Genomic DNA, 16,979 nt, shown 5'->3' on the forward strand with positions numbered 1-16,979 from the left:
GGATCGAACCCACAACCTCCTGTTTACCATGCGAGGTAGTTAGACGTTATAAAGGCACCCAGTGTTGCAGAGTTACTGGAGAGAAAGGGCAATAGTTCATCAAAAAAGCACTTACACTTTAGACTGGTGGATCTACACAAGAGAGTACCCAAACTATCCATTTGGGTGGGTTTCTGAGGACATCTCTATTTTAAATGTATTCTTTTGTGTTGAACAGAAAGCCGTGGGGCACTGATGTCCAGAGAATGGAAAAATACGGTCGGGTCCCAACAATCGTTGCAAAAAGGAAAAGCAGAAGTTGTACCCCCTGTGGCAATCACACCACTCAGAGCCCTGCAAAAATACTCATCACAGATTGCACAAAACTGCGCTTTGATAGCGTTTCAACGATGGCCAAGCATGGAGTGCATTGCCTCGAGAGTCACACTGATGATTAATTCATGTTGTGGAGCTGACCGACACAGCTGGCAGAGTGCAACTATTCCATTAAGTGTGCGTGTCAGTTATTCAAAGCAACTTCGTAGGCTTTTGTGGTTCCGTGCTGTAAAGCCCTCTGATGTGTCTTTGGGTTGTACCGCACTTTGTTCGGCAAGATGTCGGATGCTTCCCTCCCGTGTGCTGGGAACTCATTCAGGAACTGAATTCCTGAAAGAATTTCTGAAGGAATTTAGTTCTTGAAGACGCTCTCAGCATGTGAAGTGAAAAATTGGACATCCTGCCGAATAACACCTGGTGCAAACACATTAGAGCGACATTCACACACAGTCTGGCTGTTGGCATCCTGTTGGTTGCTTAATGGTTGGATGCAGCAGTGTGCTCATCTTTCAACAAAGTCTGCACTCGCTTGTGGAATTGAATCACCATTGAAGCATATTCCGGTTTGCAAACTTTGTTTCTCAAGAAAGCACATATGTAGAATACGAAACATATAATCAGACAATATTCCTCCTTCTCGTATTTCGTGTATTATATATAGTGTTTGGTTGAACTAGGACCCATATCTTTGTCTATAAACATCTGACAGTTCACCAGCATTGGTTCAAGCAAGCCTGACTGCCGATGAAACAATGATTGTCAAGACTAGCTTAGAGTGAGTGATGCACTTCCATAAGGCCATGTGACTGATGTGATGTGTAAAAAATACTTCGTTTTTTTTACGTGGATGGACAGATATGGGAATGAGGTGTATTGTCTGCTTGTTTATGTTGTTACTTATATTCCCCACAACGATGCAATTATTCGTGTTTTGCAGATCCCAAGTTGAGAAAGATGAAAACGGTACTGTGTACAAGGCGAAAGTGGTACACCACAAAATTAACCTCATATGAATACTGTAGAAGAAACGTTATGCATTAGCATCTCAAAGCTGACTCTAAAATTGAGGGCAGAAGGGAAGACTTTATTTTAACCAAAGAAAATAAGTAAAACTGTAATGGATTCATAAATACTATATATTATGTATATTGCCTATACACTGTACTACGACTAAAATAACAAATACTCTTTCAAGTAATACAGATGTTAGGGATATAATAACAGCAAATGCAATATCCTAATATATAAACACCTCCAGTCACTTTATTCTAACAATACAGATGGATGTTCATAATCATCAATGAAATTGAGGTTGCTGAAGCAATTCTGCAAGGAAGATACAGGGCTGAGGTCACTGCTTTTGGCCACATTATATTTGGCGACTGCATTTCTCTCTGCATTCCTTTGCGTGCCTTTTTAAAGCATCATATTACAAAAAAACATTCATTTCCATGACGGTATTACAGTTTGCCGCATATTATTGAGAGCCAACCATTAGAGATAGTTCCACAGTGGAATAAAATGTATGGTTTCATTCAAATAAAACGAAAACCAGACAAGTGGTATAACATTTGCATTGCATCATGTTTCTATGCAGATGTTGTAAAGGATGAGTTGTGCGCGGTATTGAAGGCGAGCTGGCCCAAAAGAAACACTGGAAGCCGTTTATTGACCACGCAAATAACCCACCTTGCTCCCAAACTCACAAAACCAAGGCACTATTTTCATTCTAAAATAGCTATATATGCAGTACATAGTTGTATTTAATTATGAAATTTACAGTCACACCAATTTAACGTAGGGTGGGCCAGTGGCACAATCGTTTGCACACGGCACGGAGCTTCACGCTAGATCGCCATTGTCTGCCCGGGGCTGATGTGCAACCACATTGCAACAGGTACTCACCGAGGCAAGAACTAGCTTATGCGAGGCCTCCACGGTTGGCTACGTACGGTGAGAAATAAGTTCGCCATACATATCAGATGTTTATACAACTGTTAGCCGTGTGTATGGCCATGAATCGAACGACGTTTGTCAGGGTTATAGTTTGGGATGTGGCGATTTCTCCTCCGGTGATTCAATGAATTGTCACGCAGTTGGGTGGCAATTCGATTCAAACATGTTTTTTGTAAAGTCACGTAGAAGGGAAGTAATAAAATAATAAAAATAAAACATAATAAAATAATTCTCACGACGTTTCGGCCACAACGCAAGCAGCCGTCCTCAGGTGAAGACCCTTCTACGTGACTTTACCGAAAGAACCAAGAAGATGAATCCGTGCAGTCACGAAAGCTTTAAATCGAAATGTTTTTAAATCCTTTATATTAAGTTCGCTTGCTTGCTTGCGTGCTTGCGTGCTTGCTTGCTTGCTTACGACCGTGCAAACCTTTCGGTCGTTTTTTAACCCACTTCCCGTGATCCAATCGAGCTGACATTTTACACACAGACTCGTTGTGCGAGACAATTAATGTTCGTGAAAAAAAAATTCCAAAATTTTACACTGTTTAGGTAAAACAAATTAAATATGTAATTACCAATTGTTTAATACTGCAGACAATCATCTGACCCATAGGTGGCAGCCATCTCAAGCCAGAGGACGAGAGGACTCTAGCCGCCACGCATATAAAGGATTTAGAGTGAAAAACTTTGTTTTTATGGGTTATACTTATTTGTATGTTGTGGTAAAAGGGGCAGCACTTCTCTGCAGGGGTCACATGAACCCATTCCTCACAACATGGAATGGGTTGCGTGCTAGCATCATGGTCGGTCCAAATTAGCAACATTTGATTCCTTACTAACTTTGGATGACACATTGCCACCACATCGCTCCCCACCAGCACACTATATTCTTCTGTGAAACGTAGCCCTGCGCAATAATAATGGTACCAATATATACGTACAATATTACTATTATTACTATTTACAAATTGAACAACACACATTGAATCGTATACACGCGAGTCGATGCATGTATGTATGTTTGGTGAGCTCAATCATTGATTAATCGTTGCTTAGATACAGCCCTAACCATAGCACAGCGCACAAACTACGACATCACCATCCCCTCAAGCAAACTCACACAGCTAGAACATAAAACTGCCTGCGATGCTGAGTGCAGGCACATTCATATTTACCTCTAACCGTGCAGCATACAAATCGTAATCCAGCGATTTGGAGGCGAAGGTCATTAAATCACGTTCACTTGTAATAAATACTACGTGGTGAGGAAAAGGCAATAAATAATGAGCTAACGAACCCATCTGTGTGAACCTTTGAGTGCTAACGAACGCAGGCGTCTTCGGAAAAAGAAGACTCAGTGCCACTTGTCACAGACAAATAAATATTGCACTATATATGCAAGCATATAGGTCGTACTCGTTACACACAGAGTGCTTGCTACACATGGACCACAATACCTCGCTCATCTCGTCAAGGAGCATAACACTATCAGGCTGAACTCTGGTCATCCTCGCAGTGGCTGTCGGCTAACCATCGAACAAAGTCGGTCACTGCATCGCGCGTTTTCAGGTACGCTTCTGTGGCCATCTGGAACGCTCTTCCTTCTGATATTAGGAAGCCACTGGAGCTATGCACTTTTAAACCTAGATTTAACAAATTTGTTTGGAACTTACTTTTTTGTTTCATTTGTTGTTCTTCCCCCGCACTTACCTCCAATCAGCACGGTTGGCTAAGCACGGTGAGAAAGAATTTCAACATACATACAAGCGTAAAGCCTCAGCGATCAATTGAATATGACTGTATAGGTAAATTTTCAGCCCTGCAATGTATTGCTGGAGCCATTTTTGGAGCAAGGGCCGTCACGAAAAGGAAGCTCTCAAGGGCTTCTCTGAAGAGCAATTGGCTTTTGTCGCGTGCTGGCCAGACATGTGGTGGCGGAGTATCCACACCTTACCCTACCGAACGCGAGCTGCCGTCCAACCAACTATGGTGTACTCATGTATACTGCTGGTCGGAAAAAAGGAAAGGGATTTTTAAACATCGTGCAGCATTGTTTCAACTGTTCCCGCTTGCAGATGGCGCCCGTGCACCTCTGCAGTTCCAGTGTGCTGACCATTGCTCCATTACAGCGGACACCCCGAAAATGACTTGTACTCAATACTTGTTATAGACACCATGAGCTGCACCACAATTAGTCTCCAATGCAATTGAGTGGTAGCAATAAATACATTCTGTAGTCGAGTGTATATAACTGCTCCATTTTTTCCATGCTTGGTTTAAGCCTCATTTAAAACACTTAAAAGGCCTGGTGTAAACTAAACTTGTATTTATCAGTTAAAGCCCACTACGCTATTAGCTCTATTTCAGAGGTGACATGGCCACGCATGAAATCTTATCCAAGTGGTGTATAGTAGGGCTGAACGATTAATAGATTTCAAATCGAAATCGCAATTTTAAACAATGCGATTAGCAAATTGCAAAGGCTGCAATTTTTGCGATTTTAAAAGTCCTATTTCTTATTGGAATTGTTTTATTTTCTATTATAACTTTCTTTATTTAATTTAACAATTGTTTCATGTTTGATTGTTCTATTTCAACTAGAACATTTAAATAAATACATGTTGGAAGCAATTCATATATTTTAAGTTCTCATCCTTGCATTAGAATATATAGAGCAGTTCATATTTTGATGTGGTAATGCTCCATCACATGTTTTAAATCTAGTACACAGTGAATATTGAACTGAAGCTTGACTTTTAAAAATGTAATCGCAATCGCAATATCTGTCAGAAAAATCGCAATTAGATATTTTCCCCAAATCGTTCAGCGCTAGTGTATAGCATAATGTGTGAATTCATAACAGCTAAATAATCTAAACGCTTGTTTCTAAATTTGGAGGGCAAAGCCAGAGGACCCAGAGGAAATTCCACGCGACCACGGGGGAGAAGAGAACACGCGAACTCCAAGTAGTCAGGGTCGGGAACGAACCCACCATCTCCGTTGTACCAGGCAAGGGAGATACACATCTCCGTGCCACCGCTGCCACCAAAGCATGCATGCTCTAGTGTATGGCTTAGAAAGATAACAGATAACCACTTCTGTGGGGGAGATTCCGCTTAAACTCAGCCTGCTCGTACATTACGCTTCGCGGCAGTAGGCATTGCGAGCGTTTATTGCGGCAGTGGCCAATTTAAACTCACTTAACCTAATTCGTCTACCGCTTAGAAGCTCATCATTAGTGAACGCCACAGGTAACACCGATAGCCTACCCTTTATTTCGTCATGCGAACACACGCACGACAGTTGACAATAAAAAAAAAGCTTTCATTTCTTCGAGACCTCCTGAGTGGTGGTGGTGGTGGTGGAGGCGGGGGGGCTAATCTAAGGTGCCCTCCCATTGGTCACAGCGGGAAAGGTGACCCTGAAGCGTAAATGATGTCAGGGGGGGTCAATGCTTGCTCCCAGGAGCAGCACTCTGGCGTTGTGTGAAGTTGAAACTCGCTCACGCACACACACACACACGACACTCCGTTCCTCCCCCCGTTTTATCCCTGCCTCTCATCTCCCTCGCCCTCGCTTGCTCACACTCTCTCTCTCTCTTGCTGCTGTTGCTGCCTGTCACTATTATTCACTTAATGAGCCAGTGGTTAGGACTCATCAAAAGATCGTTACAGAAGCTCGCAATCTCCAAGATTGGGATTAGTTTATTTTTTTCTTTCTGGCGTTTACTGGTGCTTCTCTTTTGAAAAATGGTCACACTCGTAATTATGGTAACTACAATTCCCCATTAATTATCAAGCGTATGAATCGCGGTTAACAAATAAATATAAAGCGTCTATTACAAACCCTTTCATATAACGGCTACGATGTAGTTTATATTTGTGATGCATGCTGAAATTTGTGCATTGCTATAAAACATTTTTGAAGCAGATTATTTGTGAAAATTATAATATAATTAGCGTAACATTGATTATATGGAACAAAAAAGAAGTCTAGATTTGAAGCTTTCGTGACTGCAAGTATTCATATTCTTAGGGTTTTTCGGTAAAGTCACGTAGGTAAAAATTTTAAATTAATAAAAGTAAAATAAAAATGCGTCCGAAACGTCACGATTTTTATTTTTATTTTACTTTTATTAATTTTTATTTTTTTACATATGTGACTTTACCGGAAAAAAAACATAAGAATAAAATATATGCTTATACATTTTGTACATATTATTTATTCAAGCACTGGACAATTTCTTCAGCAATATATTGCCTGAGATATTCTTGTCAGCTGCAATCATTGCGTTTGTTCCTGTAGCCATCGCCCCTCTGGCCACACAGCAATCAAGCTGCCTTTGTGAGATCTGGAATGCGATATTGATCAAATAATAAATCTATCACCACCAGTTCCATGCAATTTTGGCATAACGCGAAACAAATGTTAAATTATTGAATAAAAGGCCCTTCACATTGATTTATAAAAAAAAACTAAATCAGCGAATGTTTATCACATTTCAAAATGCTGGCCATTAGTAAAATACCTATAACGTATTAACACTTGGACACAAACAATATTATTTTACATTACAGCCAAAACATTTCCAAAACCATGAAGACATTTTAAATATAAATACCTGTGCTCTAATGTAACAATTACAGAGCAATGCCTTGACATGGTCTGTTTTTATAATACAACATGCATTATCATGTGCTAATTACCTTGTTAAACATCGCTCCCCTGCGTATTACATAGCTTATTCATGGACACGTGCTATCTATACTATCTGTAATGAGATATGAACCTAAGCTCACGCCCGGGCAACACTGCGAATAGAATTTGGCATAAAAAATGGACATCTCCATAAGAATGTGTTAAACAAACACATTAGGAGCAGCCCTGCAACTGCTTGTTCACACTACCACTGCTGGTGGAAGGGCTTCCTCGAGAGGGAGGTTTGGAAGGCCCCATTAGAGGGTATTTGGCCTCCTCTTCCATGCTTGCCAGTCGTATCAGAAGACGTTGGATAACCACACTTTATCCTCCCACGTGAGACCTGCCAATCCACTAACTGTGGCAAACGCATTCAGACCATTAAACATTACGCTATTTGTTTTACTTTTCAACTATTTGTAATTTTACCAGGTAAGGCCCACCGAGCTAAAAAGCTCTTTTTCAGAATCCACCTGGCCACAAATGATAGCTCAACGAAGTGGCTTATCATGTGGAAATTTATAGCAGCCATATACTCTCAGCACATGTTTATAAATGTGCGGGGAAAAACCGGAGGACCCGGAGAAAAATCCACACTACCACGGGGAGAACATGCAGACTCCAAATATACAGGAATTAGGGTTGCGATCGAATCCACGACCTCCTGCATACCAGGCGAGGTAGTTAACATCTCGCCACCATGGTGAGTTAACGTGTTGCCACCGTGACGAGATGTTAATTGCGTGGATAGAGGCGGTAGGGGATTAAAGAAGTTAGCACCTTTGTTTCAACTACCGTGCCCAGAAGATGGAACCGGCAACCTCTGGAAGTCCAGTGTGCCATCCATCACACCACGGCAGCATAAATGAAAACATTCAAAGGCAATAAAGACAAGCAAAGTGTTCTTTACTTTTCCATTTCTCCGCATACAAACAGTAATTGCTTCCTACTTAGCCTCTCCACCCTCGAGTGAGTCTCTCCCCGGTTAGTGCAGCCTGAAATAAGTTTGCGACTCACCATTTGCCAGTGCTGGCAAGGCAAAAGTGCATTCTGGGAGCATGCAAAACTGCTCTCAATCGGGTTCCTGCAAACAGCCCTTTCACAATTATTCCTTTGCCCTGACATTTGCCCTAAGCTGGCACTCGGTGCTCGTTTGTTTTAGAAATCTTCAGACGCGCTACCGGCAGTGGCAGGCAAATTTCCATTTGATTTAGTATCGTAGATGTTCTAATGGCAGTAATTAAAAAGCTCATTAATTGCAAATTATTTCTTGTAATGGCAGTTTCTTCCAGAAGGGTTTCAATTCCTTAAGCAATTAGACAATTTGCAAATCTGTTTAAAGTGCATTGCCTGGAATGGTTAAATAAAAAATATAGACCTAACTGACCCAACATTAATGTTGCTAGTTTAAACAATTTTAATCTTAAAAATTGCATTTTACAGATGTGTTTGGAAACTCAGGCATTTCGAATAAAATTTAATTAGGCTAAAGTTGCTGTGTGATTAAAACACATTTTCTATTTTTTGAAAAGTCACAATTTATGTGCAGACAAATTAAACCAATCGGAATACACCACATATAGACAACAATAGACTACATGCACTCTATAGTCCACATATACACTCAATAGACCAAATATACACTGAATAGACCACATGAACACTCAATAGACCACATATACACAACAATAGACCACATCTACACTCAATAGACCACATACATACCAAAGGAAACTATATGTATTAATCCTTTATGAATGTATACCTCCATGCTAAATGCAAACGCTACATACAATGTCAAGTGGCCTAGAAGAGTAGCTCCAATTACATAACTACGACATTGCATTTCGCGAGCCAAATAGCAGCTGATTATTACTTCTGCCATGGTGACCATAACGACTTTATTCCCTGTGGCCGGCATTACCGAAAACTCAAAGTGGCTCCCTTCGCTCGAGCAAGGAGCTTTCACCGCACTGTCTAAATTTGTAGTCACGCTGCTGCCTGCCCCCCCGAGCACTGACGGAGCCAAAAGGTGACCACTTTACCCAGGCCTCAAATCAAGTTCTCGACAATGATGCTCACCTTTGCCATTTGCGCGCGGGGTCACCACATTCAATGATGAGAAACAGCATTCGAAGGAATACCAAATAGCGCTCTGTCATTCGGCACCGTGGACTCAATGCAGAAGAGCTGCTGTGGAGTGTTATTCGGAGGAAATCTCTCAATCATTTTTTTTTCTTGAGCCGAGTCAAACCATGGTCAAAAATGTGCCGTATGTAACATGTTCGTGACAGTGTAAACATTTAAATTGACACGCAGACTGATGCCATTTAAAAACCACGCACGTCTAGCGTGGTCCTGAAGGAGTTATATGTCAGCTGGTGTTCAGAGATCGCCGAGAAGACTTTCACAGTCTCTCTGTCCACAACCAATCACGGTTAAAAGTGGTCTGGAAGCGAGATAAATGTTTGCCGAGAGACGTGCCGGGCAAGGGATTTTTTTGCGCGTCAACCATGCTGTCCCCCTCCCGGGCCAGCGTTTCGCGACCGGTTGTCAGCGTCTCGTAGAACGGGGATTGCGAGTCCCCTGGTGACGAACGCATTGACCGTCAAAGCAGCCTCAGTGGCGAGACGCTAGATGCACTCCGCTGAATTGCGAGGGCACCCGTCGCCCTTTTTTGTCTGCCGCGACGCGACGGGTGTCGCGGTCTGACTCGAGCACGCCGCACGCGCGCAAAGTGTCGGCGTGCTTTATCTACGGACAGCGAGTCCCAAACGGAGGCCCCCCCCCCCCCCCCCGCGGGACTCGCATCGCGATGCGTGCTCAGGGTCTGCGCGGAGGGGGCGACGCATTGCGCACGTGTTTCTGATGCTGCAAATAATGGCAGAGGAAGAAAAAAAAATTTCACGCGCTTTATTCCAACAGCGTAAATACCAAGCGCTGACTGAGATTAATTTCCTTCTTACTAAGCCGCACAAGCTCTCGCACAAATGGGTTCCGTGCCCATGTGCAAAGGCAATTGGTTTTCATTCCTTATATTTTGAATCAAGGCACTGTGCACTTTGAGCATCAATATAAATAGTATAAACGACTAGAATGATAGTTATTTATTCATCACTTTAAGCAATAAGGCCCTTTTTTTGACAGGGAAAACTCAAGGGGTTTTTAAGAGGGCTGCACATTGGCTTGCTTGGTCAGTTCCATGTTATGAGCATCTGGTACATAGTGGGAAACTGGATTACCTGAAGAAAACCCACACATATGCTGGGGGTAAACACTCCAAGCTCCATACAGATAGATTAAAATATCCTTTGCTCCACTGCTATCTCTGCCATAACTCACACTCGGCAATTTGCATGCAGTTTGCCATCCAAATACGAGCCAGGCACCAAGCCTGCTTCACTTCCAAGATCGGATGAGATCATGTGCATTCAGAGTGATTTGGTCATCAACTGAGTAAGTCACCTTGAATAAGCTACTTCCCACAAACCCTGTATATAATGTTCCTTGTCTTGGCCACGTGCAATGTAACAGCTACATTTCTTTGTGTGTACGCTTCATATTTAGCATGCAAGGCATTTTTGTTAAGCAGGTGATGTCACGACCTTAACATGGTTAAGGTCGAAGATGCAGGGATACGTTGACTTTTTAATTAATGTACAAATTTGCTATCGTGGTGCATTAAGGTGAATCACCGGGTATACAGACAGCCTATTAACACACAACATTGCCACCTTCTTACTAATAGGGTCTAGTTTTAATCAAACCCACTAGTTGTACGCTCAGGCAATTAATCCACAGATGTGATGAGTAATTTGCCGCATTTTCACATACCGTGAAGCACCAATTAGAAGCACTAACATTTAATGCTTATATTATGACATAGTAATCAGACTACCAGAAGGTCCATACCAGGTCAAACCACTCTAGGCTAACTCACATACTGCTAATTAAGAATCCTGTGCTGATCCTGTGCTTGCTTGTGCTTGTGTCATTTAAGTGAAGCATAACATATTCATGAAGCACTAAATCAAGGTGGTTGGGTGGCTAAGAGGTCAGAGCAGGAGGTCAACCGACACCGATGAGGTCCTGGGTTCATATACAGGTAGCAATCTTACATTTAACGACAGCTATCAAATGTAGTGATTTGACGGTCTAACATCACCAATGATAGCACCAACAAATAACGTTAGATTCCAACTTGGAGTATAACATATATATACCAGTTTGACTGCCATGGGATAATAATTTAGCATGAGAAAGGATTACAAAATGTAAAACATCTCAGAACAAGCTCTTTAAATTATGCTTCTGTGGGCCATTCTCTTCCACAAAAGCATGCAATGTTCTGCGAGAGTTCCAAAAGGGGTACCCTAATGTCATGATGTGATGCCGGTGGCACAAGTTGAACAATAATGGGCAAAAAAAACCCCACCAATATTGACAGAATCCAAATAAATTGAATCCAGAAAAAAAACCAACCTGGATAAAATCTGGTGAGACCTGTGGCACTTCCAAACACCTGCCACAGCAGAGTGGGGTCCTCTTCCTTGTTCAGCTTGAACACCTCATCGAGCCCCGCCGTCCAGTTCAGCTCGTTCAGAATGATCGTGGCTGCAAACAAAAAATAAATGTGAATGCGTCAGGTCATGGGTCACTGACAAGGTTTTCGAGGCCTCCCCTGGGGGGACACCGCTGATGGAGATTTCAGTCACATCGAATGCCTTGCTGCTCCGCCGACTGACTCCATGCATCACTCGGAGGGGGTCGTCACAAATGTCACACGTTCTTCCTTACAGGCGGCAAATGGTTTACGCACCCCCCCCCCCCCCTTCTTTGCAGAACGTACATTTCCGTCTGGAAACGCTTCGCATGCATCTCTGAACACCCCATTTGCAGCGTGGTCCTGGTGGCAAACAGACACTCACCATGCTGCCGGAGATAAAGTTGTGGCTGAGCAGAAGCGGATCTAGGCAGGAGGGCGCGCTGCATGGCGACAGGGCCACTTCAAAAAACACCCCTTCGCAAAAAAAAAAACCTCGCTGTTTCCGCAGCTAATTACAGGCGACACACGGCTCTGTCAGAACTGCCACGGGGCACACGTGTGTAAATACTGATTAAGAAGCATTGGGTTTACACGGAGACACCCCCACTGTGCGGAAACTTAACATTGCTTTGAAAAGAAGGATAAAAAAACACATTAATGAACAACAAAAACACAAACTACAAATTGTGAAAGTTGAGCGTGCATTAAAACCCATTGATGTAGGGTGGCAGCGTTCATAAATAAAACAAATCTATAATTAAAATGCATCACGACACATTTTGGACCTTTTATTGTTTGTATTTACCACATTAACTTATTGAGTAAACAGTTGATATCAAAAACTCTAACAGCTGACATGCACGTGCACTGAAGGGTGCTTATTTAACACAAATGGACCTCTGTAGACCTTTGTAGATACATTATATGACATTTATATCACTCTGAAGTAGCATAGGTGCTAACTGCACATATATGATATCGAATCATTTGTCCATTTAAATGTGTGGAACATTAAAACAACAACTTTTACGTGACAGCATGCCACAATTTATCCATTGTAAAGATAATTACGGTAGCATTACACAACGCCGACAAATAAACCTTGCACAGCTCACTTAAGATTTGTAAGTGCTTCAAACTCTATAGAGTTTTTTGCGTAACAAAATCAATTTGCGGGTTGTCCGTTTCAAAACCATACAAGTTTTGTAGCTGGCTTGGTGTGTGGCTCAGAGGTCAGAGCTCCAAGACAGCGATGATGACACCGTGGATTAAAATCTAGCATTCAGCCACCCGTGATTAAACTGAGTTGATGGTCTCAGTTTGGTCATCAATGACTGCGCAAAAAAAAAAAACGTGATGATGGGTACAAACTGAGTAATCATTGGAAAGATGTTATTAACCATGCATAAAAGATTTAACTACACATATTTGTACCATCTTATTTGACAGGTACTTTTCTACTTTACCGAGTGTTGACATCCCCAGCGTTTAACAGTACTGCTTTTTTGTATTTGGATTCTCAACCAACACCGGTTTAGGTCGAGGTACACCGATTGTTCTCTTGTACATTGACGACGTTGACCAATTTCTCTTGTAGCCCCGCCCACCACCCCCACGTGACATTCCCTGGTTACCACATTCAGATAAGCCCCTCCCCCCTTGACTTGTATTTAAGGGCTGGTCTCTTGGAATTTTGCCTCACTTGATGCAGTAATTTTAGCTGTGACGGTCCCACCTGATGACGGAGACTTTTTGTGTTGCCTCCGAAACGTCGTGATTTATTATTTTGTTTCTATTATTACTTTTAGTAATTTTATTTTTTACCTACGTGACTTTACCGAAAAAAAAACCTAAGAGTATGAATCCTTGCAGTCACTAAAGCGTCAAATCTAGAATGCCTTTTTGTGCACAAACTTTGGCTAAATCCTAGTTCTGAGAATTAAAAAGGAATGCCACTTTAATGGTCATGTACTTAACATTTCTCTGTAGCAGGACATGTGGAAAAGTGTCCCCCACCCTCTTATGTTAGAATAGAAAAAAAACATTGCTTGATGGAATATCAGTCATAATATGTACTATGTGATACGATAGAATCTGGACATTATACGCACAGTTCTGATACAAGAAACACATCCTTATATAATAATGGTACAACCACACTATGCATACTTGCACACCGGGCCTTGTTTCCAAGGGGTGAGCTTATTTATATCTGGCTACTACTGTGCCTGCTTCCACGCCCCATTCTCTAGAGTTTCAAATGGAGCTTTCGTCTCAGGATATGACACCGATTGCACAAGTGGAATAAACATGGGAGGGGAAAGTCTAAAGATACAAAAATAAATACAAGCATCACGCCAGAGATGAGCTTTCTATTAAAACTGGAAGTAATCTACAGCGATATACGTCATATACAATTGCCATTATTTTGCTCGCTTTTCAACATTTCAGTAGTTTGCTGAAACACCAAATTAAATGGCATATTTTCCTACGTTACAACTTCATCTGATTGGCTTTTTCAGGTGGCGGAGGGTAAAGCTGCATTATACCTTTATGATTAATTAACAAAATCAAATAAATGTTAATAATCTTACAGTATCTTAGACATGTAGGCTGCCGTGACTGATTGTCACTATTTTACCAATATAAATTCAGAGGCATGTTGTTACCATGAAAAAAAATGCTTTATACCTTGGATCGTAATACCTTATTTAATTTGTGCATGGTGTACATCAATAACTAGACGACAGTGCACTACATTACAAGTAAATATATGTATTAAAATATTTTTAGAAAAATATCGTACAATAGTGGCTGCAATTGTTAAGGGATACTTTGCACTTATAGTGAGCGCTATGGTGGTGAGATGTTAACTACCTCGTCTGATATACAGGAGGTTGTGGGTTCGATCCCGACCCTGATGCCGCTTGTATATTTGGACTTTGGATATTCTCCCCGTGGTCGCGGAGTTTTCTCGGCGTCCTCCGGTTTTCCCCTCCACATTCAGAATAAAGCGTTTATAGATTATTTGACTGCTACAAATGTCCACGTGATAATAAGCCACTTCGTTGAGCTATCATTTGTCGCCAGGTCGCTTTTGAAAAAGATCTATGAAGCTCAGTGGACCTTACATGGTAAAAAAAAAAACTTTAATAGTTTTAAAGCATTTCACCCAGTCACCTTGCTATTCTTGACCATTGTTTGGGATCTCAATGGGTACTCAATTCAGATCAAGTGGATCGGTGAGAGATCCTCATAATGATGTTATTGGGACTAGGGTCAATGGAATGGAACAAAAGGTCCCCAGGCACTACACCACTAGTGGATCAAACGCACACAAATGGCTTTTAAAGAACCCCGCCTGTGCACACAATGAAAATCCCCTGCGTCATAATTAATTGTCTACGTGTTCAGGGAATTGCAGGTTAAGTGGTTGATAAGAGGCGGAGGAAACACAATCGCACAGCAGCTGGAGCCAGGCTTTAGATCGCAAAGATAAATATGAAGCAGAGTCCAAGGTGGACAGGCAGACAATAGGTACACAGGGAGTGAAAGGCAGCGAGGCAGACAGACAAATTGTCAGGAAAGGGAGGCATACACGAGGCAGTCAGCAAAAAAAATTGCAGACAGAGAGACACATTTGGCTGTAAAAAAAGAAAAATACGGTTTAAAAAAAAACCTGCTGGTAACTGCAAAATAATTTAATGTTGGGATGGAATCTTGCAATACATCACATGGCAAGACAAGGCCTGTAATTGGAGTTAATCGTCCATACCTACTAACCCAGTGAGCGCTAGGGGAAGACAAGTACTCTTACCTAATTGCACATTAAACATTCATTTCATTTCCTTATAATTCACACGCTGACCTTCTTGCCATAGCAGCCTCTATTGTTGAACTTTTTTTTACTGTGAGCTATATTCATGGTAAAACTTAGGGTACAATTATTTCAATGTGACAAGTGCAATGCAAATTACGTGACATATTCACGTGTGAATGTCCTCATAATGCATTGGCAGAGTAGAAGAGAAAACGATAATCCAAACATAGAGACGGTGATGTATTTCCCCCAAAATGCAAATGTATTCATGGTCGCTAATTTACCTATTCATCACATTCACTAACTGTTAGGTAACATAAGGTGGTTATAAATACATTATTCAATTAACAAGATACTTTCAAAATTAGTGAAGCAAACACAGCTAGTGTGAGTGCTTAGAAACCCATCAGAAATGTGGATTCTAAAACAGAATGCTTGTACTCGATATCTATATAAAACAAGCTACATGCTTTTATTAATGAGGGCTAATTGGCATGGCTGCATTTGTGTTTGATGCATTTTGCACAAAGGAATAATTTCCTTATATGATTTTGTGATTCGCTGTAACATCTAATGGAATAAGAGCTTATACTTTCTAGAGTACATTGCGTGGGCTCATGAAAAGTGTCTGGAAGTGCAGACAGTAAAATCAAAGAGGTTTGTAAACAACTCCAGGCACGCCAAAGATGGTTGATTACAGCGCCGTATTAATAACACTCAGCAACGAGAAATGTTGGGAAGACAACCGAAAAAAAAACCCGATACAAATCAGGGACAAACAGTTTTAAAGCGCAATTAGTCAACGATTTAACAAACAAGTACACGCACTCTGGTCACGGAATAATAAATAACACGTGCAATGGAGTTGTGCAAGTGGTGAAATTGGCCTCATATCACTCTGAATAATTTGTGCCGCTCTCTGATATTTAACGCACAAAGCAAAGTATGTCGCGCAGTGATCCGATGCACGTTTTGGCCGCATAGAGGTCACTGAACAATGGTTGCATACCAATCGATTTGCCTGAAGGTGATTCCGAAGTTTTGTAGCAACAAAGAGATGTTGTGACTCTGTGTTACATCTTCGTATTAATGACAGATTGTCACCTCCATTCGCTCTCCAACCAATTCCCCCCTCCACGTCAACGATGCCCATTCCCATGGCGCTCAAGATCCTGATATTAAGCTTTCACTCCATTGTGCCTTGAAAAAAAAAATCATGTTACAGAGCTTGCACATTTTTTGTGACCTTCCATGGAGTTTGTGTTAGCAAATCAATAGGTCATAAACTCCATTTTCCAGACTTTTAAATGCAATAGAGTGGAGGAGGGGAAAAAATGTATTTTGCCGTTTATTCAATAGTACGATGGCAAGGTTCAAGGTGGCTGGGTGAAGAAGAAAGCTGACAATAATGAGCCGGTAATAATGGTTCATTTCGGCCCGATGACCTGAATTTTCAACATGATAGATTTACTGCTTTTGCTCTGGCTCTGGGTCAAGAGATAAGCGCATCATTATGACGATACGTGTTGGCTGGCGTGCGACGGCACGCTTGAGCAAGCTTCCCCAATTTCATTTCACATTGGTGCTGCAGTCATTAAGTGCACACAAGAACAGTACTTTTGTTTACACTGCAAATGTGCA

At 41.6% G+C, this 16,979-nt stretch overlaps 1 protein-coding gene across 5 annotated transcripts in view; it reads right to left on the reverse strand.

Annotated features, from left to right (window-relative positions):
* The window catches only part of LOC133349455 (voltage-dependent calcium channel subunit alpha-2/delta-2-like), a 151,368-nt gene that overhangs the window by 66,412 nt on the left and 67,977 nt on the right, over positions 1-16,979 (reverse strand). For all 5 annotated transcript variants that reach the window (XM_061562928.1, XM_061562924.1, XM_061562923.1 and 2 more), the window contains one exon: positions 11,455-11,586. In XM_061562928.1, coding sequence (XP_061418912.1) covers positions 11,455-11,586 — 132 coding nt within the window. The remainder of the gene's footprint in view (positions 1-11,454; positions 11,587-16,979) is intronic.

The sequence above is a fragment of the Lethenteron reissneri genome, chromosome 30 (genome assembly GCF_015708825.2).
Source record: "Lethenteron reissneri isolate LAM-NWPU_2019-01 chromosome 30, ASM1570882v1, whole genome shotgun sequence".
In the NCBI taxonomy this organism is placed as follows: domain Eukaryota; kingdom Metazoa; phylum Chordata; class Hyperoartia; order Petromyzontiformes; family Petromyzontidae; genus Lethenteron; species Lethenteron reissneri.